The sequence below is a fragment of the Dendropsophus ebraccatus genome, chromosome 8 (assembly GCF_027789765.1).
Source record: "Dendropsophus ebraccatus isolate aDenEbr1 chromosome 8, aDenEbr1.pat, whole genome shotgun sequence".
Lineage (NCBI taxonomy): Eukaryota > Metazoa > Chordata > Amphibia > Anura > Hylidae > Dendropsophus > Dendropsophus ebraccatus.
This window is the reverse complement of record NC_091461.1, coordinates 25,105,955-25,132,994: the sequence shown is the minus strand read 5'-3', so window position 1 is coordinate 25,132,994 and position 27,040 is coordinate 25,105,955. Positions and strand designations below refer to the sequence as shown.

The 27,040-nt window shown below is 42.8% G+C and overlaps 1 protein-coding gene across 1 annotated transcript; it reads right to left on the bottom strand.

Annotated features, from left to right (window-relative positions):
* Nucleotides 1-879: 879 nt before the first annotated feature.
* On the bottom strand, nt 880-25,699 carry MKI67 (marker of proliferation Ki-67). Its single transcript, XM_069980046.1, has 21 exons — nt 25,556-25,699; nt 21,870-21,978; nt 21,708-21,789; nt 21,344-21,459; nt 21,182-21,248; nt 21,065-21,095; nt 17,696-18,505; nt 15,914-16,152; nt 14,186-15,665; nt 13,826-13,938; nt 13,289-13,460; nt 12,342-12,470; nt 11,343-12,160; nt 11,010-11,046; nt 9,935-10,000; nt 8,731-8,859; nt 6,152-8,464; nt 4,908-5,123; nt 4,709-4,795; nt 3,235-4,614; nt 880-2,177 (listed from the first exon to the last, which is right to left on the bottom strand). Exons 2-21 carry the CDS (start codon nt 21,959-21,961, stop codon nt 2,065-2,067), a joined length of 8,490 nt encoding a protein of 2,829 aa, XP_069836147.1. The 5' UTR covers nt 21,962-21,978; nt 25,556-25,699; the 3' UTR covers nt 880-2,064.
* Between the last annotated feature and the right edge of the window lie 1,341 nt (nt 25,700-27,040).

Genomic DNA, 27,040 nt, shown 5'->3' with positions numbered 1-27,040 from the left:
AATTGGCTGACAGGGCATACATGGTATAGAATAATGGGTGTAATTGATTACGAGTGTCCAAATATTGAATAGGCTAATTATTTACCATCTGCTTTTGCACATCCCTGTCACCCCATAGGTCCCAATGGTGATGGACTTCTGTTAAAACCATGGTCTGCTATTTTACTACACCTATTAGACCTTGCCAGAAGCAGTCAGCTCTACACAGCCATGAACTTATAACCAGTGGCACCCTGAAGGATAGTATGCCAATATTAGCATGTTGCTCATTGTAATACCTTTCTTTGGGCTGAGTCCAGTATAATTCCATGCTGTGGTTATGCTGCTCTATCCATACTCGCCCTAGTACTGTATATACCAGATGTTCCTATTTATGGATGCTATTCTAACATTACCACGCTGGTTATTGTTATACCTTTCTAGGCATACTTACTGCAGTTATATATACATTCACTTACTGGATGTTGCTACTTGTGAGATGCTATAGTATTACCATGTTAGTCATCGTAATACCCCCTGTAGGCTGTCTGTTCCCATACTGCCCACTGTTATACCATTCTATAGCTGTTGCGATGCTGTGGTGCCCATGTTAGGTTTGTAGTCCCAACTTGTGGTGGTTACTTCCATTATTTATTTCTTGTGTTTTACCTAGATGTATACCCCAAACTATTAGTAAATCAATGTATTGGATTTGTATGACATGCAGTCCCTTATCCTGAGATCACTATAGGGCAGATGCTGCGTTGCGGCTTTTTGTGCCACTGCCTGACTGGTTGGGGGTCGGCCGGGGGGAATAAGAACCTAACTGCAGCCACAAGGGGACAATTTTCTATCTAGTTTTCTCTTGTAAAATAGAACAGAACAAAAAGGGAACTTAACTTTTGCAAGTCAACTTTTTAATTTATTTTTTTTATACATAAAACACAAAATCAATCCTCCATTCAATACTTGAAATTTTAAAGTACACTAGTTTTTTTTTTAGCACAAGGTGTGAACATTCATATAGTGAAGGCCACCGCATGGTACCAAAGGCATTACAGGATGCAAAAGGGCCTTGAGCTACATTCTCTTGAACACAGGGCTCACTTTGCTCTTTACACATTCTCAGGGCTGTCCGCATGTTACGATGATGGAGCAGCTGACATTCAATAATAAAAACTAGCGAGCAGAATAATCACATTAGCCACAAAGTACAAATGTGTATATTTTTTTTTTTTTACATTTTGTATTGAAAGGAAAGATGTTTCCAGGAAAGAGAATAAAATGAACAGCACTGCTCCTGTGTAGAGGATATGTCTGCACTGCAGTCACTTAATATATGAACGACACCACCAGACATGGCCCACTGCTAAAGGTGGTGCTTTGTTTCTAACCCCAGGTAACTTCTTTAAAACTTTATATGCTTGCCCTAGGCTGGCAGACAGCAATTAGTGACTTAACTACTGTTGTCAACAGAGACCAGACATATCTGTATATATATATTACATATATTAACCCCCCCCCCCATATCAAAAATATAAAGAAACAAAACGTTTAAATACATGTGGTTAAAAATAACACACTTAAGACATAGCGCGCTCAGCATAATTACAGAAAGCAACAAATTGGAATGATTCCATTACAATTTCTGCATTACATTCAGCAAAGCAAATGATACCCAATGTAACAAATTGATTTAAAAAAAAAAAAAAAAATCATTCCAATACTTTATTATAAACCACAGCAAAAAGCAATGTATAAAAAAAGACTGGCAATCCTGTTTTTTTTAAACATGTACAGCATACGAACATGAAAGAAAAACATAGAATTTAATAAAAACAGACATGAAGCATTCGTTCCCTTTCTTCCAGTCAGTCATCTGCATAAAATGTAAAGCTTAAACTTTGACAAAAATAAGATAAAAAAATTTAGAATATAAAAAATGTACACTTTCATTGAGAACAATTAGCAGTGCTAAAGAATTTAAAACATCTAGGATTCTCTTAAACCACTGAAGAACTTTTTTTAGTGATTTCTTTGAACACTTTATAATTTACTTTGTAATTTAGGGACGGGATAGCTCTGCTACTTCCTGCTCCTCGTGCTTGCTCTGGTTGTTGTTGGTGCAGGTGGCTTCTCATTCTCAACTTTAGATGCTTGTCTTGAGCTCTTTTTCTGTACTGAGGTAGTAGCTGCCTCTAAGGAAACAAAGAGGAAATGTCAGGGTCTTGATAAAATAGTTAGCTTGGGTTCATCCTGTTCATATATAGAATTGAGCAAACTTTATCTAAACACAAGCAAGAGGCATTTGATTAACAGTGGCTGCTGAAGTTTGTTGCAGCCCTAGGGAGTCCTAGGAAACAGATACAGCCATAGGGCAGCATCCAACTTTAGCAGCCACCACTAGTCGAATGCTACAGTCAAGTTTAGACAAACCCGACTGTGCTCAAAGTTTGCTCAACTCTATACATAAACTATTCATATTTTCTCCCCCCCCCTTTATAATTCTGATTTGCTGGGGACTGGATGCCACCTCCCTAAATAATGAGGTGCAGAGAACCAACCAACATTCTGCTTTCTAGAACGGCAGCTCTACACATTTTAATCTGTCCAGAAAAGACCTGAAATGACTGGCTTTGGAGTAAAGGGATAAAGGGTACTGCCATAAACATTTTACTGTACAGAGACATTGCGTGCCATGAACATGATCAGTGCAAAGCCTTTAGGATTCGATCCATTCCTTGGCACTGTATCTCTGGCTCCAACACAAAGCATGGTCAGGCCATCAGGATGGAATCTAAATTATTCACAATATGGCTTTAGAAAGTGCATGCCAGCTCTCCTGACAGACAATATAAGTAAAGACAACTATTCTGGAGAATTTGTGTGTTACCATTCCAAATTGTAGGTCTGATGTACTGTTTAAAATTATATATATAAAAAAAAGCAATCTACCATAATATCTAAAGTAGTTAAATAGATATATCAAACCCAAAGTGCAGAGGATTAGAAATGTCAGCAACCTCAGCTAGAAGCCATAACCAATTAGTTTAGTCAGTCTGGCCAATGGCACCAGAAAAGTCCACTATGACAGCGAGGTCTTGAGTCTGTGTCCCTTCTTTCCAGGTGACCAGAGCACATTGACAGGAATTTGACCAGACTAAACTAATCGACAGCTTATCTTTTACTGAGCTTTGGCTGTGATTACTGTAGTTATATAAAAACTATACAGTGTGAGCTATAAAATGTAATTACCTGTTTTCCTTTTCTTTGCCGGAGACTCAGAAGTCACGCTTTGCTTTTCTGGTTGCGCCTCTTGTATGTCACTCTTCTGGGTTTTGGTGTTTCTTTGATTTTTCCTACCACGGCCAGCAGGAATATTTTCTGTTTCCACTAGGACGGATTCATTAGCTTGGGAAGGAGTTTCCTCAACTGGTGCACTTTTTACTTCGTCTGTCTGTTTCCTTTTTACTCCTCTTGTAGACTTTGCAGAAATTTCCTCAGCTTTTTCTTTACCAGAGCCTCCCTTCTGGCTCTTGGATTTAGCAGGGGACTGGGTACTTTCATTTTCTGAGGATGATCCTCTAGCAGCTGCTCCCCTCTGTCTCCTTGAAGTTAACAGTTCATCATTGTTTTCACTATCTACCTTAGAAGATGCTCCTCTTCGGCCCCTTTGAGGAGCTGCTTGCACAACTTCTGTTGAAGCTTTTGCATCTACAACTTCACTTTTTTTTTGTACATTTGGTTTTCTTCCTCTTTTATGAGGGACATCAACGGATACAGTTAAAGATTCGGGGTTAGGTAATGCTGGAGATTCTTCAGTTTCTACTTGATTTCCTCTTCGAGATCTCTTTGTAGGAACTGGCGGCTCTGAGGTATCAGGTCTAATTTTGCCCCTTGACCGACCAGCTCGGGGAGATACTTCATTTGAATCCTGAGCATCTGTTGTGCTTTGAATGTTAGTGTCCAGCAGAGGGTGCCATTGCACAGATTTTGTCTTTGATTTAGGAACAGTCTGTTCTTCTACAATATTTAAGATTTTAGCTTTTGCATTCTTCCTGCCCTTGACTTCAGGTGACGAATGGGGTTCATCCCTGTCAGATGTTTTCTTTCCCCGTGTGCCTCTTGTTGAGGATTCTGTATCCTCTGAAACAGTGGATTTACTCTGCTCCTCAGGACTTGCACTGGAATCTTCAGGCAGGGTCTGATTTCTTCTTGAAGCTCTTTGCTGTTTGGCACTAGATGCCTTTGACTGTTCATCGGCATCAGAGACAGATACGTTAACATCTCTTGCAGTCTTAGGCCTTCCCCTTGCAGTTACTGGTTTCTGAGGGGCCTCAGTTTCAGGTTCAACATTTTCGGAACTGGACACATTAGCCAAGTTATCCTTCTTCTTGCTTACACGTCCACGCACTGTTTTAGGTTGGCTTTCAGCAGGTGGTTCAGGCTCTACATCCTTTGCCTGCCTAGCTGATCTTTTTGAAGATTTAGGCTCTGGGCTTTTAACAGGCTTTTCCAGTGTTGCTGAATCTGTGTTTTCCTCCACTTTTTCCTCTAGTAAAGCCTTGGACTTTGATTGGCCCCTGCCCCTTGTTCCCTGTTTGGAGGTCTTCGATTTGACATCAGATACAATGCCTAAAATAAATTAAAAAAAAAAAAAAGGTTTATTAAATTAGCTACAATAAACGGCCTACTGACTATTACAACTCTGTGGGTGCAATAGACTCACTAGAAGGTTCTTCTGCGTTCCTACGTCTTCCACCTCTTCTGGCCACAGGTGAGGTGTTAACTAGTACTACTTCTGGTTGTTCAGGAACTGTTGAAGCAATGCAGAAAAAAAATGAGGCACAGCAATGGAGTACAACACTCACCGAACACAGTGAAACAAAGCTCACAATAAATGCATGTGCTAGCAAAAGTGAACTTACCTGCAGCAACCCATTGATTCTGTGCTGCTTTTCTTCCTCTTGAAGGAGGTACTTGGGTTTTTTCCACAACTGGAGCTATGGTCTCTTCAGGTTCAGGAAGCTCTTCAGCCGCACTCAGTTTTGATGACTTGACATTCTGATGGACAGGTTTCTTAGTTGATTTAGTAGCCTTTTCATTTGCATCCTCAGATGGTTTTGGAGACAAATGTAACTCCCCTACAGCAATAATAAGTCAAATTAGTAAGTCTGTAGACAAAGGATATTCCTATATCTCACTATGTGGTATATCCACAACATATGCCATGAATGTCAGATGTGGGCCCCATCTCTCTAGAACAAAGAGTCCCAAGTCTTGTCTGACTTAGCTGCCGTGGTCGCCATTATATAACAGCCAAGCTTATATTGGTCTATGGGTGTTGCGCAGACACCATAAACTGCTCTGTTGATGCAACTCCAGCTAAAGAATATGTAACAAAGGTTTCACTAAATTTTGCAGCATTGCTTTACTACCACCAGGTACCATAGCCAATGCTCAAAACACTGAGAATGAAATCAATACTTGAAGGAAAAAACATGAGCTAAATAAACTTCACCAGTCTGCCATGTGGAATTATACATGTTGGAGCTCTAGAGCAGTACAAGTTATGTACTTTGTTACTTACTTTTCATGGATATTTTAGGTGGTGTTGAAAGATGAACTCCGATCCCTTTCCCTGTACTTTACAATACCACCTGTTTCTATATAAGCTACTCTGTCTTTATGACATCAGTATTGGTTGGTTGCTAGTTCAAATAAACATTCTACTTCTGGGTGTAGAATACTAAGAAATAGATGATTAAAAAAAAAAAACTCATGTATACAGTCTAGGTTTTTGATTGCAATTATTGAAAACAACGCCAGCAGTGCATTTGAAAAAGTAGTTTTATACTTATGAACCCTTACCTCTATTTATGATCTTTTCTAGGTTTGGCTACAGTCACACTGCGGAATCCGCGTGGAGACTAAGCGGATTCTGCCGGGCGGCCCATTCCATAGACTCATTGATACTAGATGTCAATTCTTTAGGTAGACTGTGGAACCCACCGGCAATGGAGTCTATGGAAAGGGTGGGACTTCGACTTCAAGTGGACGTTTGACGTCTCTGTGCGGGTTCTGCAGTGTGAACATACCCCCTTTGGATATAGTTGCAATTAAAAAGCTTAACATGTAAACACATCCTAGAGCTCAGAAAATTACAACTCACCTTCAGTAGTTTCAGGCTTCCTTCGTTTAGGGGATGTTACACTTTCAGAGACTTCAACGTTCCTAGATTTTCCCCTGCGTGTGGGTGAGGCAACCTTAGGACCGTCATCTGTGCTTTTGGGATTCACTTCCACCACAGTGACTTCAGGAGCTTCAGCAGATTCCTTAGACACATCTGCCTTTCTAGGCCTTCCTCTGCGAGTCTGTGATGTTACCTCCTCCACAGCTTCAACAGACACCCCTGGTGTATCAGCAGTAGCCTTAGACCTGCTACCACGTGTTGGTGCGGTGATTTCACTATCAATCACATCGGCAACTTTAGCCCTCCCCCTGCGCGTCAGAGAAATGGCCACTTCATTCAAAACTGGAGCAGGATCCTTTGGTGCCTCTATAATGCCTTTAGACCTGCTTCCACGAGTGAGAGAACTTGCATTCACTTCAGATATTGTAGGAGAAACTTTAGCAACTTTCGCTGAGGCTTTTGGTCTTCCCCTGCGTGTCTGGGTTGTTGGCAATTCATCTGCCACCGAACTAGATGGCTCTGCCGTTTCCACAGTTGCTTTAGACTGACTTCCACGAGTTACCTGAACTTCGGGAGCTGAAGGTTCCTGGGGCAAATCTACCTTAGTCTTTGGTCTTCCCCGGCGTGCTTGTGATGTTGCCTTTCCTTCAGCAACTGGAACAGGTTCCTTAGGGATTTTACTACGAGCTTGTGATGACACTTCACTGACCGAATCAGGAACAGGCTGTGCAGGGATTTCGGGTGGGCTGCTGAGTTTTTCGCTACGTGCTGGGGATGTCAACTTATTCTTGGCAACAGGAACAGACTTCTCCGGTACTTGTGCTGTGATTTTTTTTGGTCGTCCGCGACGATTTGGGGAAGAGACTTCAGGAACTGGAAGAGATTCCTTGAGTGCTTCTGTAGACATTGTGGAAATCAAAGGAACAGTTTCCTCAGCAACTTCAGAGGTCCTCTGTCTTCCTCTACGCGTTGGGGATGTCACTTTGCCATCATCAACGGGAACAGATTCCTTGGGATTTTCTGTCACTTCAGCATTGAAAGTGGGAAGATTTCCCTTAGGGGATTTGCCAGTAGAACTAGGCCTTCCCCTACTTTTTGGTGAAACCACTTCACCAGCGCTGTTGCTGTCAGCAACTGTAACAGATTCAGCTGGTCTTGCACCCGCTTCAGCAGTCACGCTAGGTCTTCCTCTACGTCTTGGGGAAGTCTTTTCAGCAACTGAAGAATTAGATTCTTTAGGAGACTTGGTAGCAGAGCTTGGTCTTCCTCTACGTTTTGGGGAAGTCTTTTCAGTACCTACAGCAGAAGCAGGTTCAGCCACAGTTTTAGACGTTTCAGGTTGGGTTGATGAAGTCACCTCTTTATCGGAAGCAGAAAGAGAAACTCTTGCAGTGGAACTAGGTCTTCCTTTACGTTTTGGCGAAGTCACTTCTGCCTCAGAAACTGGTTCTTCAGGAGCTTTAGAAGTAGAGCTTGGTCTTCCTCTACGTCTTGGGGACACCACTTCAGCCTCAGCAGATTCCTTGGGGGTTTCTGCCATACCTTTAGGTGTTTCAGGCTCAGTTGAGCAGGTCACTTCTGTATCAGTAGCAGAAAATGATTCTTTAGCAGCGGAGCTTGGTCTTCCTCTTCGTCTTGGGGAAGTCACTTCAGCATCAGAAGTCGGAAGAGGTTCTTCAAGAGGTTTAGCAGTAGAACTTTGTCTTCCCCTTTGTCTTGGAGAAGTCCCTTCATTAACAGAAGCAGATTTCTTGGAAGCTTCAGCCATTACTTTAGGTATTTCAGGTTCAACTGGGGAAATCATTTCAGCATCAGAAACAGATTCTTTAGCTTTAGAGCTTGCTCTTCCCCTACGTCTTGGGGAAGCTACCTCCTCAACGACTGTATCAGAGGCAGACTCATTGGGAGCTTCAGCTTGGGTGCTAGGTCTTCCTTTACGGGCTGGAGATGTAACCTTGCCATCAGCAATGGGTACAGTGTCCTTGGGAATTTCTGCAACGGCATCAGCTTTGGCAATGGAGCTTGGTCTTCCACTACGTCTTGGAGAAGTCACCTCACTAACAGCATCAGATACAGAGACATTAGGAGCTGCTGCAGTGCTGGGTCTTCCTTTAGGCGATGGAGAGGTAGCCTTCACTTTAGCAATGGTTTCCTTTGGTCTACCACCTTGAGTTGGTGAAGTCACTTCAGCAACAGAAGCAGAAAGGGATTCTTGAGATTTAGCAGCAGAGCTGGGCCTTCCTCTACGTCTTGGGGTAGCCACTTCATTGGAGACATGTTCCTTGGGCAACTCTGCAAAAATATTTTTGTATTAAAACCAACTACTAAAACCTGATTTTCTCTGGTGTTAAGACTGCAAGCAGACTACTACTTATTAATCGTAGACTAGAGGCTACTGCTACAAAATCAGCCAGGTACTATTTTATGAACAAAGTAACTAAGACCACAATAACCCGTCAAAGAATTGGCACGGTTTCTTTTTACGACTAAATCTTGAAAAGTACGCATCTACAATTTACAGAACTTGTGTCGGACCATATATCTGACTGCTTACTTACCAGAGGAAGAAACATTCTGGGTCTTGGACGGTCTTCCTTTCTTTTGCACAGATTTAACAACTTCTTGGCTGCTCTGCGTAACAACTTCTTGCACAATCTGTGACTGCACTGTTGCATGGACGTCGTTACCTTTGATCATCAATAGAAAGCAATTACTACAAGCATGTCCTGGTCCCAAACCTTCTATAAAGTGGAAATCCAATCAAAAATGATTTTTGATATCTGATATATACAAGAAAAGTTTTTCACCAGAAAAAGAAATGGTGAATTTACATATCAAACAAATCTTTATTATTTACATATAAAAACATGATTTAAAAAGAGAACCAAACATTAACAAGAACGGTGGCTATCCCGGAGGCAGTAACAACAAAATACTATTATCACATATGCTGAAAATCCCTGGAAAAGCAATATATATAGGGGTGGTAGCGTCCTGGAGGCTTTACAACACCACAATCCTCTTAAAAGGTATACTCTTGCTGTATCTCTAGGAAATCGTGGGGTTAACTGCTAGAGTGCATTTTTTAGAGTCCATCAACATGGAGGTTAATGATACTTGGTATGCACTAGCACTTTATTAATTGTTATAATATATGATATTGTGCTCAATGGATTTTTAAATATTTGTCTGCCCGTTTATATATATTGCTTTGCCAGGGATATTTTGCATATGTGATAATAGGAATTTGTTGTTACTGCCTACGGGATAGCCACTGTTCTTGTTAATGTTTGGTTCTCTTTTTAAATCATGTTTTTATATGTAATTAATAAAAATTTGTTTGCTATGTAAATTCAGCATTTTTTCGTTTTCTGGTGAAAACCATTTGTTTTGCTGTAGGAGTGTGATAGCTTCATGCACTAAACACATAATAGAACAATGATATACATGTATACAGGGAGTTGCATGTAGACAGGAGCGTGGATATATATACAAGAAAATCAGTCCGTAGAAATCAGAATCCGAGAGAACTGTAATAAAACTAAATGGCAATAAAAATTTTAAAAAAAAAGCTCCAGCCCTAGGGCAAACAAATGGCCTTTGTTTCTAGGTAAAAACATCTAGATTTTAAGTAAAGCCAGGAATAACTAATATTGCATTATAATGATTATTCAAGATAACCTTCAAGCATGTACCAGTAACCCAAATAATTTCATGTTTAATACACAAACATAAGCTTGGAAGACAGTGGATAAAGTGTACCTGATATAGCATCAACCTGAAGGCTCAATCGTTTTGCAGATCTTCCCCGAGCAGGGTTTCCTGATGCTAAAACAAAGAAAATACAGATCTAATAACAGACTTGACTTTATATTAAAACCTACCATTGTGGAATTACAATAATGTAGTACTTGTCTATACCATAAACCTATGAGCCAAATTGGAGTTACTTTTACAGGTGTTACGGTCTATTAACTTTTGAAATGTTAGGCTGGGTTTACATTTTTTGGTTGCCTCAGTTTAAATTTTCTCTTTTTCAAAAACTCAACACAACTGATGCCACAAAGGCTGATACCATTCTTCCATCAATGAGCCGTACGAAAGAACGCTGCAAGACACAGTCTGACGTATGGCGTGTCCAGCACCTTATTAGCACGCTGGATGCTGTTATCTGCCCCATTAAAATTAACAGCATCAGTTCAAAGATGGTTGTGAAACGCTGCCGGATCACTGGATGAATGTAAACCTGGCAATACTCAGATCTAACTACATAAAAGTTAAGACTGCACTGGTCTCAGCCTCACTAGTGTGGTAGGTGCACAGCCGCACACATTATTGCCTAGATGGTCATTGGATCCAACTCCTAGCAAGAGTCGGGCTCCAGTGTAAAGTCTATGGAGTGACAGTAATACTTGTCACTATAACCTGTCACTATAAATAACTTTTGACATATAAAGAACGTCAAAGTGTTATTGATCACGGCAGGTCTCACTGCCAGGACCCGCTGCAATATTAACATATAACCGGGGAGAGTGTGGTGGCAACGCAATCCACTCCCAGACTGCCCCATTATAGTCTATGAGGCTGAAACGTCTGAACTAGTGAACGGCTAGGGAGTGGATTGTACGGCCGCGCTCACTCCTCAGATACGCCTCCTAATCGCAGCAAACCTGGGCAAGTGATAGCCTATCAACAGTGTATAGTGGTTCCCAAGCCGCTTAGTGGCAAGGGTGATGGTGGAGGAAGAACCTATTTTATTATTGTGGCACCGGTCGTGGGAAATTTATTAGGCTTCAGTATGATCTTTTTTTCAAAGCATATAAATAGTCATACTCACACTTTGCAGACCATCTGCTGGGATCTGTTGCTGCCACCTAAGGAAAAAAAAAAAAAGAAAAGAAAAGTATGTGAATTTGCTTCAAATGTCAACATAAAACTCAGCCCCTCATAAGCTTGGCATGATATGGCAAGACGTATGCATCTAGTGTTCCAGAGTAAGGGGGCACTAGTACCATATGGTCATTGTTTCGCAATACAGTTCTATGTATGTTGTAAAATGGAACGTACCAAAGAACCTCACTGACAGGAAGACTAGCACTGCATGCTGTGCTATACTCAAATACAAAAAGTGTGAGCACAGTATTAAAAATTGAAAAAAAAGTATAATTACCTCTTTGCCAACAGACTTTGGTGGTGTCTTTATCAAGTTTCTTATGCCAAATATCTCTTCAATAGGACGGGTACTTTCAGCTGGAGGGATGTTTTCAACTGGAGTACTCATTAAATGATTAAGTGCAAAATCCTCCACCGGCTGTCCCCTTTCTTTAGGGGTGCTCATTAGGCGCTTTATTCCAACCATGTCCTCCACCGGCTCCCCTCGTTGTTTAGGACTCCGCATTATGCGTTTGATGCCAACCATGTCCTCCACTGGTTGTGATCTCTCCTTGGGTGTTCTTATTAGTCGCTTTACTCCAATCATATCTTCCACTGGTTGTGCCTTTACTTTAGGCGTTCTCATGACTCGCTTGACAGCAGTGAGAACCTCCACAGGCTCACCCTTTTGTTTTGGGGTCTTCATGATTCTTTCAAGACCAATGAAATCTTCGACAGGCACCCCCTTCTGTTTAGGTGTTTTCACAAGTCTGTCAATGCCAAGCACCTCAAGGTTAGTGGATCTCCGAGAAGCAGCTTGAGGAGACTCAATTTCTTTGGGGGTTCTCATTAATTTCTTTAGGGCATGGTGATCGATAACCTGTCCTCCTTTTTGTTTTGGGGTTTTCATAATGCGTTTGACGCCAGACAGACCTACAGATATCCTTTCGCTCTTCCGGGATTTGGAAGCTTCTTCTGCCAAATCAAGGACAGCACCTTCTTTATTGTGCAATTCTGGAGACGCAGGATTTTCCAGAAGTCTAGACACAGCATCCTGACCGTATTGCTTACGCCGTGTAGTATTAGGGCTATTCAGTGGTGAAACCACCATTTCACCTGCAAGCAAAGATATATTTAAAGTAACTTGAAAACTAAGAAATGTGTGGTCAACAACCAGCCTCCACCATTGCCAGCTTATAACTGATATTGACAACTAGAAGTCTCAGGTGACAGATTTCACCATTTTGCACTAATTCCATAATACAATGCACAATGCCACAGCAATCTGAGCACCAACCTGATCCCTCTGGAGTCTGCATCACTGAAACCTCCACAACTGTAGAGCTTGGAGAGTCTGTCTTAGAGCTTTCTAGTCGATTACTTTTCCTTTGCTTAATTTCTGGAGTGGTAAATAATTCAGCCACACCTTAAAAAGAAGGAAATACGACAGAACGATTAAGTAAATACAAAATGTCAGAAAATCAGTGGGCACAGGCATGAATATTGCACCAGTCAAGCTCAAAGTGGAGGTAACAGTTTGGAGAACTCCTCCAAGGATGACATTTTATTCCAATGCACCACCCCAAAGGGAATGTATCATCGGAAAATGAGCTCCTGTATAAATAATGATTTTGTGTTAAACTTTTCTTCTCTAATTTTTCATTTTACTATCTATAGTCTACAAGAATCCTGAAATCTTCCACCATTGGGGGTAACACTAAGCTGTGACTTCCTGTTCTCTCTGTGATGAGGCGGCTGCTGCTGTAAAGTGATCTGTACAGCAATGCAGTGACATGTGACACCAGTAGAGAGGGGAGCCAATAGCTGTTCCCTGTGGAATGACTTCTTCAAGAGGTCACAGAGTGTTAAACAATGTTTCTCATCTTTCTCAAGGAACCAGAATCTGTCCATTAGGCTTGCCGTAAAGCATGTCACTTAATACTGTTAAAAACAGCCCAGGCAAGATCGAAGCCCTCATATCAAGGTACAAAAAGTGGGAATAAAATAGAAAAAGATTAGAATAAGACACCATGTATCAATATCCAACGCTAATACCAGTTTAAAAAAAAATAATCTAGGCGACGTCTAGCAACCTGTAAATAACTACTGGCAAGGGACCAATGGAATGGTAGGGACCAAAAGTAGTGAATAGTTTTCCCTAAAAATTCCCAGACAACCTATTTATTGCTGCTTTGGCAGATTCTTTAAAGGATCCTAATGCACTGGTAAATAACTTTTACTTACCAGTAAAGCTTTCATTGTGGGCGGTATCAAGCTTCACAGCCTGGTTTCTCACAACTTTCGGGACATATCCAGTCATGTTAACCAGTCGTGTATGGGCTCTTCCCACAAGAATTGTGGCAGGAGAGTCTGCATGACCTGTGCTTGTCAAATCCTTGATTTTTTTCATTGGAGTCTGAAATCATACAAAGCATCTAATTATAAACACACAAATTCAATTCTAGTTCTACTTGTAATAGTAACGTGTCAGACCTTATGATTGGTGGAGGTTCTGTCACTAAGGCCTGTGCGGCTATGTCATTACAGTGCCGTGAATATTCTTTCCCTGCTCCTGGCATGATATTGATATCATGCCACATGGGAAAGACGCCACTACAGGGCTTAACCCTCCACTCTTCACAGAATGTGGGAATAGGCCTTAAATTGTATGAAACCTTTTACTGCTAACCCAGCAATGAGAGCTGGAGTGATCACAGCATTCAGGGGAGAGGGAGAGAAGAAAAAAAAAAAAAATACTAATAATAATGGACCAACACACACCTTATGTTTTAATTTCTTTTTTGTAGCCACAATTTTCTGTACTGGTTTCTCCTTCATCACCTTTTGGGATTTTGCAACGCCAATTTTCACCACATCAGCCCAAGATCTAGACACTAAAAATGATATTTTCAAATTAATGCCAGGAGCAAAATCAATGTTACCATTAAATTGGCACTTACAGTATAAAAAGCTTTTGACACATTGTAGAGAATCGCCAAACTGCGCACTTCACTCCCTACACATTTTAGTAACCGTTCAGGGTCTAAGTCCTCAGGAGACTAATCAAATTCTCCAACATGTCAAAAATTATATTTCAATTTACAGATACACTTTAAGTCCATTAAGCTTATAAACACTTACCAAGCAGGTTGGCTTCTGTGGCACCACTTCTCCTCCGGGAACGAATAAGTTCTAAAGCATCAAGTTTTCTGCTCCTCCTCGGAGTTTTGTTTGCCGTTAGAGATTTACGAGATTTTTTTGGCGTCTGGGAAGGTGGCAGTTCACTTGGAACTTTTTCCTGCGGTGGTGTAGCTATACGTGAAACAGAAAATCGACCCTTCACAAATGGAGTGGCAGGAGTGACTGGCGATTTGGCCACTGGGGACCTCTTGGCAGGCGTAGGCGTCTTGGCCACTGGGGACCTCTTGGCAGGCGTAGGAGTCTTGGCCACTGGGGACCTCTTGGCAGGCGTAGGAGTCTTGGCCACTGGGGACCTCTTGGCAGGCGTAGGAGTCTTGGCCACTGGGGACCTCTTGGCAGGCGTAGGCGTCTTGGCCTGTGGGGACCTCTTGGTAGGCGTAGGCGTCTTGGCCACTGGGGACCTCTTGGCAGGCGTAGGCGTCTTGGCCACTGGGGACCTCTTGGCAGGCGTAGGAGTCTTGACCACTGGGGACCTCTTGGCAGGCGTAGGCGTCTTGGCCACTGGGGACCTCTTGGCAGGCATAGGCGTCTTGGCCACTGGGGACCTCTTGGCAGTCATAGGCGTCTTGGCCACTGGGGACCTCTTGGCAGGCATAGGCGTCTTGGCCACTGGGGACCTCTTGGCAGGCGTAGGCGTCTTGGCCACTGGGGACGGCGTCTTGGCCACCGGAGACTTCTTGGCAGGGGTAGGAGTCTTGGCCACCTGAGACTTCTTGGCAGGGGTAGGCGTCTTGGCCACCGGAGACTTCTTGGCAGGGGTAGGCGTCTTGGCCACCGGAGACTTCTTGGCAGGGGTAGGCGTCTTGGCCACTGGGGACCTCTTGGCAGGGGTAGGCGTCTTGGCCACCGGGGACCTCTTGGCAGGGGTAGGCGTCTTGGTCACCGGGGACCTCTTGGCAGGGGTAGACGTCTTGGTCACCGGGGACCTCTTGGCAGGGGTAGACGTCTTGGCCACCGGGGACCTCTTGGCAGGGGTAGGCGTCTTGGCCACCAGGGACCTCTTGGCAGGTGTAGGCGTCTTGGGCGATGGGGATCTCTTGGCCGGCGAAGGAGTCTTTACTGGTGTTGAAGGTTTAACAGATAAACCCTTTGGAGATTTAGCTGGTGTTTTCTTAGGACTTTTGGATGGTGATTTGACAGGCGACTTAGCAGACGGAGATTTTCGACCAGGCGTCATCTTCTTAGAGGTTGCTGATGGAGTATTTTCTGGAGACTTCTTAGCTGGAGAATTCTTCACAGGTGTTATTGCAGCTGTGGTCTGAGCCACATCTGGTGATTTCTGTGACACAGATCTCCTAGCAGATGATGGACTTCTGACAGGTGTCTTATCCAAGGCAGAATTTCTTGCTGGACTAGACTTAGACGGGCTAGCCAGTGTTGTGGCCTTAACAGAGGAGCTTTCAGATCGTTCAAAAACCTCCTAAAATATGTGGGGGGAAAAAAATAAAGTTTAACTACATTGTTGGGTATCCGGTGGTATCTTTGATGTTATCAGTCCAGTTGTGTCCACTTTTTCTATGATGTCCTATGCAGGAGCATAGGAAAAGCTTTCCAAATGTGACAATATCATTACCCATTTGTTGCATGAAAATGAAATCACAAAATATGGTAATGCTTTTACATATTTTCTAAAGTGTAAGGATGTCCTACACAGTTAAAAGCACTTACCCTTATCACAGCTTGCTTGAGGCCAAAGCTTTTGCGTATAACGGCACGAGGGGAGTTGAGAGACAGGCTACGCCGAGCAGGTGTTGCACCTTTTTTAAGAGGAGAATTAGGAGGCAGTCTTTTATCAAAGAGCTCTGGACTTAGGTGTCCTCCAAAAGAAACCCTCTTTCTTTTAGGTGTTGGTTCAGGGAGGGAAAGTTCATCGCTTCTTCGTTTCCGTGTGGATGGTCTCTGATCAGCTGTAAAGGAAACAGGATGCAAAAAGGTTTTAAAAACTAAATCGCATTCAGTCTACCAAGTCTCTTAATGATCTGCCTTGTAAACTAAGATGGCAATTATCTAAAAAGGTTTTCTCCTTCAAATTAAGCCTAGATTTACATGTGTTTTGTTGCAGTATTTTTGTTAAGAGTATCAGGCATGTCAAAAGTTAATGATGGCAGTGGGGCGAGTCCATTACAGAACAAGGAACGTGTGAATGCGGCCTAAGTCTACTTATACCTAATAACGAGCAGCTGGGGAGTGGTTGGCTGCCGCGTTCTCTTCCCAACTATATCTCCTGATTGCAGTGGGTCTTAGGGTGGGTTCACACTATAGACTCCGCACAGATAAGTTCTGGCTGATTCTGTCGCTTGTACCCGCTTGCAGCGGCACGCATATCCGCCTGTGCCATAGACCCCATTCTATGGCCGGGCAGATTCCGCTGTCCGCCGGAAGAATCGACATGTCCGTTCTTTCGACGGAAGGCGAAATTCGTCCGGCCATAGAATGGAGTCTATGGAGTTGGCGGAGAGGCACGCAGCCGCAATCGGGTACAAGCAACCGAATATACCAGAAATTATCCACGCGGATTCCGTAGTGTGAATCCACCCTTTGTGAGATTGGCTGCCCTCAACTTTTGACATGCCTGTTGACCTGTTTAAACTTATTTTTAATGACAAGTGCCCTTTAAAGAAGCTGGTAAATGTTTTGTGAAAAGCTACATACAAAGTGTATTGCCTTGTGGTATTAAGAATAAATGGCATCTTTTAAGTGCCATGTCACTAATGGGGGGAATTGATAAGGGGGATGTCTTAGGATAGGCCATCCATGTGGAATGGGTTGGGGGAAGCCCTATAAATCAACAGCACTTGTATAGTGCTCTCTTTCGTGCAGAATAGAGGAGACTGGCCAGTTTACGTGGCATACCTAGTACTGTAATCCGCTGCACTCACATGAATGGCCTGAGCTGCAATACCAGGTACAACTACACATGTTGCTGTTCTTGGTACTGAACAGGCAGCTGACACATTGTTCTGCTGATCAGTAAGCTCCTAAGGAAACTGACACTTGCCCCAACCACTAATAGCCTATCCTAATTCTAGACCACAAATGCAAAAATATTCCTTTAAGGGTCATGACTTGTACTGGCTATTACCTGAACAATTATGCAACATCAATAGCTCTCAAGATATATATAGATTTACATATTTTTTTAATTACAGGAAATTAAAAATAAATAAAAAGATTGCTGATGCATTTAGTTTTAACACGGTTGAAAGTTTACCCTGTATGTCTGTTTATCCTGTGTAAGACATAAATTGTATTTGTTCGGTAGAAGCGGCTACAGATATTGCTTAAATCCTGCAAGAAATCATTCAAGACTTCTATAGTGTGGTAGACAGGGTATTAGGGGGCCAGTATAGGGAGATTGTGTCTCGTTTTCAGCTTTATGCAAACAGCTCAGAACTAACCAACGTCTGGGTCTGCATCAAGCTCCTGCACACCTTGGATTATGATACACACCTTCACTTTTTTTGCCCTCTGCGGTGGCAGGTTTATTTGAAGTTCCTTTCTGCACATTATCTTGAGAGGCACTTCGTCTTTCTTGACTAGGAGATTTACTGCGAGGAGAACTGTCTCGGGTCTTTGATACTGGCTGTTCAGGGACGGACTGACGACTTTGGCGTCGAGGTGTTCCGGAGTCAGGCGTTTTGGCATTCTTAGGAGTAGACTGTGCCTGGGTTATTTTCTGACTTTGTTCAACACCTGCAGATCTTCTGGGAGATCGCTTCTCTATATCACCATTTACAATAGGAGCAACTTGCTCCTGAGGCACTGACTGAGAATCCTGCTTACTAGAGCTTCTCCTTGTCTGTTCATTCTCTCCTTGTAAAGACTTATTCGCTGCTTTGGGGGAAGATTTAGGACTTCTTGATGGACTCTTTGAGGCTTCTCTGACTCTTCCAGCAGATGATGATCTAGGCTCCACAACCTCTTTAGGATGGGTAACTGGGCTGTCACTTGACTGACTTCTCCTAGGTGTACGCTTTGGTGCAACAGGAGACTGGGCACTGTCTTGGATTTGAAGACTTCTCTTTAGAGTCACATTTCTGGGGGTGCTGCTTTTATCTTTTACTGGTGTTTTGCCATTTTGAGACCCTACTTTACTTTTAAGCATTTCATACAGTTCGCCAAAGGGCGACAGATCGGTTCTGGGCTCTGATGAGGAGGAGATCTGCAGTGATCGCCGTGAATGAGTTGTTTTGGTAATATTGCCTTCAGATTTGCGGTGTGTTTTACTGGCTAGCAAACTTTCAATCCGCACAGTTTCATCTGGTAAAAAACAAACAAAACAATATGAAAATACCTGTCACATGCCACCTTTTTTATTGACAGAATCCAATATTCATTTATATAATTTCTGTACATGGTGAAAGTGCTGCCCTTGATAAACAACTTCACACCACATCCTCTGGATTATTGCTGTATAGAACCATTAAAGGCCACTTGTTAGGTGGCATAAAATTGTTGACATGTTTCCATACATGCCATATTACTGTGGTAGGATTACATGGTGTCTCTTCTACCCTTTGTGCCTCTGTACAGCCCCCTGCACATGGCTTTGATATGTGAATGAGGCCTAGATCTAAACCATACAGATGCATAACTTGTTCCATACAGCAGCTGTTCCTCTAGCACTTATCACTGTTTGGTCAGTTTCTCCACAGACGGAACGATATCTCGTATGGAAAAATAGTTACTGCGATCGTTTTAAGATCTCTTAAAGGGGTTGTCCGGCGATAAAAAATTATTCACAGAATAACACACATTACAAAGTTATACAACTTTGTAATGTATGTTATGTCTGTGAATGGCCCCCTTCCCAGTGTTTCCCCCCACCCACGCTAGACCCGGAAGTGTGGTGCATTATACTCACCGCATGTCGTGTCGTCCACGGTCTCCGATCGTCAGCAGTGACGTCTTCTTCGGGAGCTTGGCGGATCTTCCCGAGTGCCGGCCACCCTCTGCAGCGTCATCCGAAGCTCAGCCGCGATTGGCTGAGCATAACTGTGCTCAGCCAATCGCGGCTGAGCGGCTGATGACGCGGCCACGTCATCAGCTGCTCAGCCGCGATTGGCTGAGCACAGTTATGCTCAGCCAATCGCGGCTGAGCTTCGGATGACGCTGCAGAGGGTGGCCGGCACTCGGGAAGATCCGCCAAGCTCCCGAAGAAGACGTCACTGCTGACGATCGGAGACCGTGGTCGGCACGCGACAGGTAATGTATAGCGCACCACACTTCCGGGTACACGGGTGGGGGTGGTGGGACACGGGGAAGGGGGCCATTCACAGACATAACATACATTACAAAGTTGTATAACTTTGTAATGTGTGTTATTCTGTGAATAATTTTTTATCGCCGGACAACCCCTTTAAGCCTATCTCACACAGGGTAAGTCCGTGACTGTTTACACAAAGTGATCTACAAATTTTTAGCAAACGACCGACGATTTGAGAACATGTTGAAAGATCAAAATGAACGATTTCTCGCTCATCGCTTGATCGTTCGCTGTGTTTACACAAGCCAATTATCGCTCAAATGCGATAATTATCGCGAAAATTCGAACGGTAACACTGGTCAACAGCTAAAAAGGTTCCGACATGAACAGTTGAACTAATTTTGGGGTGCTGAGATCAAAAGTGATGTTCAAATTTTGAAATTAGCTCTAATTTTCAAGATAAAGACTTTCTATACTTCTTACAGCCTGTGATACATTACTAAATTTGCATCATCGGTATTGCATCATCAACTGGTATATTGCATCATCTTAGAATGACCAATAGTTATGGTATAAGGCTAGGTTCACACTGCGTTTTTGCTATGCGTGTTTTTCATCGTTTTTTTTGTGAAAAAGGGATGAAAAAAAACAAAATACATTTGTGTGCACCCGTTTTGATCTGCTTTTCTACTGACTTCCATTAAAAAAAAAAAAAAAAAAAAAGGATACTTTTTTTTTAACAGACACAAAAGTAGTGTCAACACTACTTTTGTGTCCGTTAAAGAAAAACAATCAGTTTTTTTTTTTTAATAATGGAAGTCAATGGAAAAACGGATCAAAATAGATGCACACAAATGCATCAGCTTTTTGCAAAAAACTGATTGCAAAAACGCAATGTGAACGTAGCCTAAGGTATCGGGGTAAATGGAACCCATCAATGCTTGCAGATTATTGTTGGACAGTTATCAGAGATAATCCCATGTATGAATACAAAAGACGTGTAAATGCTCCGAGTAGCCATGGAATAAGGACCTACATTCCAGAGTTCAATAAACATAATTAATTTGTAAAAATTCTTGGATATGCCTGTAAATTGTAGTTGATTTCAGATAGAGATAGATAAGTTTCCTATGAATATATTTCAAAAGGTTATGAACAGTAAACTTGCTTCCTTATAATTGCAGAAGTAATAAATTCGTAGGCTATTATACTGTATTCTATACAATTCACAAAACAGTAACATGAGAACTGTTCCGTATCATAAAAACTAGAGCCAATTAACATTTTTCCTTGTGATATTTGAATTCAGCACATAAAAATCAAGAAATGGACAATTTTATTTCTGAACCAAACAACCTTTAAAAATGTGTTGACTAGTGTAATCGTTCCGTGTAACTGCAGCATTAGATAATTAGAGAAAATCTACAGAAGGAACCCTTTGGCCATATATTTTTTTTGACCTATAAAAACTTATATAAGGTGTGAAGGGGTGACATAATGAAAAGTGCAGGCTACAGCCTGAATGAGACACCCGATGTGGAATAGATGTTCTGATAAAAAGATGTTCTTGCAACAAGGGTTAAGATATACATAAATTAATTAATGATACATACTTTTGTCTGAAGCTTGGTTACTGGCAAAGACCTGGAAGGCGAGGTAAGGAAAGAAAATTAATACTTTGCAAATCATTGACGCGCTAAGCAAAATCCAACCACAATCAATGGACTTACCTGAAAGGTTTCAGAGTCAAGCCCCGCAGATCTTCGCTTTCCCTGTTGTGCAGAGGGTTTCTCAAATCTGTGAATACAGAACATTGCATGAAGCTTTTTTTCATCCTTTTTTTTTTTTTTTTTTTAACTTTTATAATCTTAAAATCAGTTCTACAATCTTACCTGAATGAGCGATCAATAATAGTGAGGATATCTCCGTGTTTGAGCCGCAACGGCTGTTTAACAATGTTTCCATTGATCTGCGCTGGGTTCACAGTGCTCAAGTTGGTTACAAACACCTAAAGACATAGGAGTGGCATCTTAAGAAACATTTCAAAGGGAACCTGTCACTTTCACGCTGCCTGGACAAGTCATCAGGGTGGTGTCTAATGACTTGTCGACAACCAGAAGTTTTTAGCATGCAGTGGATTACTGACACTGGATACAATCATAGTAAAGAAATACATTAAGAAGCTAAGAGTCGCTACAAGCAAACAACTGGGTTATGTGCCCAGAAAGGCCCTGGTGTATATGAGCTCTCACTTACCTCTCCATTGTCCCTGACCTCAACTTTACAGTGTTCTTTGGAGACATGTGGCAGCTGAATGCGGATGTCACACTCTGCTTTCCTATAAGGTAAGAAGCGTGTATTAGATTTATCTCAGCATCTTCAGGAACACTATGACATTGGGATACAAATAAAACTTACCTTCCAAACAAGCAGGATTTAGCGGTCAATGGAAAGTGAGTCCCATCTGTTCCATTTCTTTTTATTACAACAATCTCACCATGTAGCGGCATCTTCACTACGCACTTACCTTGGGGGGGAAAAAAATAAAATAAAATTCAACTTAATTATAATTACTGAGGTAACTAACCTGAAATCAGTAGCTCAACCCAAGATTATGTATAAGACCCTTAATGTAAGACCAAGTATTACTACAAACTATACCAGAATGATTTAAAAGTGTCACCCCCGATGCCGGGGTGATAGGCTCACGACCCCCGCTAAAGCCCCCTATACTTACCTGATTGCGCCGGGTCCCGCTTCTTGATTCGGTCGGGTGACTGAGATATCAGCACCCAAAGCCCGACCGAATCAAGAAGCTGGACCCGGCGGGATCAGATACGTATAAGGTGTTCTAGCGGGGGGTTGGGAGCCTGTCACCCCGGCACCGGGGGTGACAGGTCCTCTTTATATTACAAGAAAATTCTGACGCCTTTCTGGTGCAGTCACTTCTTAAACCACTCGACTCATTTACTAGGAGTTCAGCAGCAAATTATTTCCCTTCCTGACTAATTGCATAGGTCTGACTTGGCAGACAGCTTCCATGCATATGAATTAGGGATATGCTCACATGGGCAAAAGATGCACCCCTGTGAAGCTCTGTGCCACAGTCAGTGCGGGCGGAGGGTGGCTTTTAAGAATAACCGTGCAGATAAGTAGTGATATCACTTTCACATTTGAAGACACTAGGAGTTGAGGTTTCTGAAGTAAAAGCACATGGTTTCTGTCTATATGAACATTCCCTTAAGGCTTATTCCCATGTTCCGTGAAACCCGGATGATGAAGCCCTTTAGTGGTTTTGTTTCACAGCACATGGAAATAAGTCTTTACGTGGAAATAAGTCTATACAAGGCAAAAGTGTTGGCTATTTACTACCATATAACATTATTCATAAAGATAGGCAACATCAGCTCAATAAAACACAAGAAAACACTAAAGGGAACTAAAGGATAGTGAGGTTATATTAGACCCTGTATTTCACATTTATCCAACCAAATCTGGTTCTCATGATCTGTCAGGGTTGAAGATGAGCACATTTACAGTAAGTTTAAGCAAACCAGATTGCAAATCCACATTTCTCAAGCACTGGGATACAAACCTCTATTCTAGACCAACATACCATTAAAAACCTGACTTTTGTAAAAGGAACACTAAAGTTAGGCAGCAAAAAAAAAAAGTGACCCAAATAGTAGGCGTGATCTCCAATCACAACTATCACCAACATATACAAAGACACAGAACTATAAGTAAGGGCTCTATTACACGGGATGATTATCGCTCAAATTATCATTATATTGTTCGAATTTAAACGATAATCATTTAGTGTAAAATGCAGGCACCGATCAATGAGAACTTGGTCATTTTGTGCCGACACCAAAATCACTGTGAATCGTTCGCTGTAATTCCACATCATTCCTTTATTTGCTGGGATCAGATGGCGTTAACGATCGTAGAACAACTATTGTTCTGTGTAATCTGGTGTACGATTTTAGGTCACTGCTAAACAATCTTCTTTGCAATCATTTATCCTTAAAAATTAGAAACCCAAGAATAGAGTCCAGCACGGAAAATTGGAAACAGCTTTATTTGTTCTTTTTTCACACCAACACCTTATGGTGCGTTTACAAAGAGATTTATCTGACCAATTTTGGAAGCCAAAGCCAGGAATAGATTTGAAGAGAGGAGAAATCACAATCTTTCCTATATGGCCTGTTCTCTGTTTATAGTCTGTTCCTGGTTTTTGCTTCAAAAGTCTGTCAGATAAATCTGTCTGTGTAAACGCACTATTACACACTGTGCTTTATCACCCCCAAACTGATCGCCAAGGCCTTTCAACTGCAGAACAGTCTTAATCATCATCCTTAAAAAGTGCTTTGTCTCATAAGACCCTAACAGCACAAGGGCCGATCAACTTCCCCATTATTTACAATACTGAAAAGACGGGAGCAGTTCAGGCAATAAGGTTCACTTAGGCTTCTCTTCTAGCTATTAAATATACAGCACTGAGTCTACATTCTTTCTGGCCTTTAGACAGGCTACACAAGCAGTGCTGATAGTAAGCAGAGGCCACGTGAGCAGGCAGTCCAGCAGTGCAAGTGCTGACAGCCTATATATGGAGTCTTATCTGCTGTGACCGGCCTGTCACAACACCGCCACATGTCTACAGCCTTCACAGTCCTCTGCCAGGGGTGAGCACGTGCTGTCTGGATAGACACCTGTTATCTAATGCATCCATCAGTCATAGTAAACCAGGGATCCCCTACATACATATAATCCCCCTAGTGATAATAAGCCAGTGACCCCCCCCTTCAAACTACACCTCCCGCCTGGTGGTTTTGCAACAGGCTGAAGAAAACCAGATATTTCAATGAATATTTTTCATGCAAAACTGTGCTAATCTACATGCAGAAATCATCATGAGTTGTAGGTCCACACCAGTGCAGACTTTCGTGGTGTGAACATGCCCCAAACCAACTTTCACGCAGGAGAAACTTGTCACGATGTGTCAGTGAAGACCGGAGCAAGATACATAGCGCCAGTTATGCAGCTTTCAGAATGACGTCAAACAGATAAAAGCTATGGCTACAACGTGACCATTTACAGATCACTAAAGCAGGGATGGGGAGACTGCGGCCCTCCAGCTGTTGCAAAACTACAATTTCCACCATGCCTGAGAATTGTAGGTTTGCAACAGCTAAAGATTCCCCATCCCTGCAGTATGGCATCCTTCAATCTAGACCTGTTACAAAACTACTACTCCCGCCGTTTCCTGACAACATTCAGTTGATGCAAAACTGCAAGTGCCATCATATCTAGAGCACATGTGGTTGTCACAGTGAGCTACAAATTGAGCACAATGGAAGTTGTAGCTTTGCTGCAGCTGGAAAGCAACAGGTTGGGGAATGAAGAAAAACAACCCCTATATTTGAAAGGTTTGGTCCTCCGCTGCTGCAGAACTACAATTCCCATCATGCCCAGACAGCCAAAGCTTTAGCATGATGAGAATTGTAGTTCTGTACCAGCTGGAGGACCACAAGTTTCCATTTCTGACTTCTATCAATGTTTTCCCCAACCTGTTGCTTTACAGCTTTTGCAGAACTCCTTGGCTGCCATGGCATGCTGGAAGTTGTAGTTTTGCAGCAGCTGGAGAGCAGCCTGGTGTGGACTGCTGTTATTTATGAGCTCAGCCCCGCTGTCCATGGTGTTGAAGTCAGGTAACATGCCTGGGGCTTGTAACACGTAGCTATGCAACAGCTGGGAAGCTACTCTAACCAGGCCCTGACAGCTGCAGGCTGGGAGCTGTAGTTCTACAACAGCTGGAGGGCCACATGCTGGAAATCACGCCTTCTGGTGACACTGTCCTAGTGTGAACTTAGCCAAGAGTTGCCCCCATACAGACACGTTGTAAATCTCCACAGAGAAGGGCCCTAAGCCGAACCTGAGACCTAGCAACGAACTTGGAGCAATATTGGCTCCCCCGACTCGCCGTACGAAAAGCTTATAGCGAAGCGCGTGACAGAGCCAGGCTTCTCTCACACAAATTGGCGGGCTCCCGCTAGTTAATCCACAACAAACTTCCACTCCGATCCTAACCCGTCACCACTGACCTGAGCAGTCGAAGAAAAGGTTCCCGATGCGAATCGCTCAGTCCATCAATGAGGAGAGAGCCTGAAGCCACCGTCGGAATACAGCGATCGCAGCAGCAGCGCCGCCGTCCGTTACTAGCAGTCGGCGCCTCAGCGGGATCAACAACACGCATGCGCGAAGCCGGCGCCAAATGCTTCTCCGCAATCGAGCCGTTCACCCGTATCCCTCCGCCCTCGCTTACCTGCCGACTTGACACAGCCGCGAAGGAGCCGTAGATCCTCCGTGTTAGAATAAATTCTGACTCTCACGTTTTATCTCGTTCCAGCCTTAGTAGGCTCGATACTGTCCGATTAAGATGGGAGGGGATTCTTTCCGGTGAACTATTTCACGATGCGCAAGGATACCATGAATATGTATGACGTTTAAAAAGTGTTCGAAAAACAGCGCGAAGGTCGATGATTGGTCCGGGCTGCGGCACGTGGTGGGAGGAGTGAACCAATCAGACTCGGCGGTGGGCGTGTTTTGAGGAGGGGGAAAAGGCGCGCAGTTTCCTCAAACAAAGACGGCGAGGGCTTCATTATGGCGGCAAAAGGTTGATGAGGGAACTAAATAATAAGACGCGTCAGAGCGGCGCGCGGTGTGACCGGATTGTCGTCTAATAGACCGATCATAACCCGTACACGACATTTCTAGTTTCTGGTAGTGTTCACCTTCATGTTTACTGAGGATAATCTTGTCTGCCATGATGGGATCTGGTTTCTGTGGTGTGGTGCAGGTCGCCTGTCTTAATATGCATATATATTTAGTTAATGGTTACAAAACCTTGCACTCGCCATTAATTGCAGAACTATGACTCCCAATGTACACAAACAGCTGAAGGATGGGAGTCGTAGTTGACAACCACGGAATTCTATAGTTTGCATGTACAAGGGGTAGGGTTAACCTGGATGGTTCTAATATCTTGGATATTTCTTCACCCTTGAAAACATGGACACAACAAGAAGTGTTTCCTTCAAATCAGTTGAGGGACCTTTTTTTAGGACAAACTGACTGGTACACAATTTATGGTAAACAGGTTGTACCAGCCTGACTGCGCAGGACAGGAAACTGCTGACCATCTATGGATTGACCTATCAGAGTGTGATATGTATGTGTCTTGTGACTTGAAACCCCGCCTGTATTGAAAGTTTATATATTTCATGTGAATACACTGCGCATGAGTAATACCGCCCCATATTCTGTTTATAAAAGTTAACATAAATCAATAAAGGGGGCACTTTCCACTCTTATGTTACTGATATGTACATCATCTGTCTGTGATTTTAAGTTGTAATCAGAACTGCAGCTGCCAACTCTGTGTAATTAGGAACCATCCTATCCTGGGGAGTGTCTGGCTTCATAAAGTCAGGCAAATTAAAAGGTAACCTTTAGAGATGAGCGAACCTGGAGCATGCTCGAGTCCATCCGAACCCAGACTTTCAGCATTTGATTAGCGGTGGCTGCTG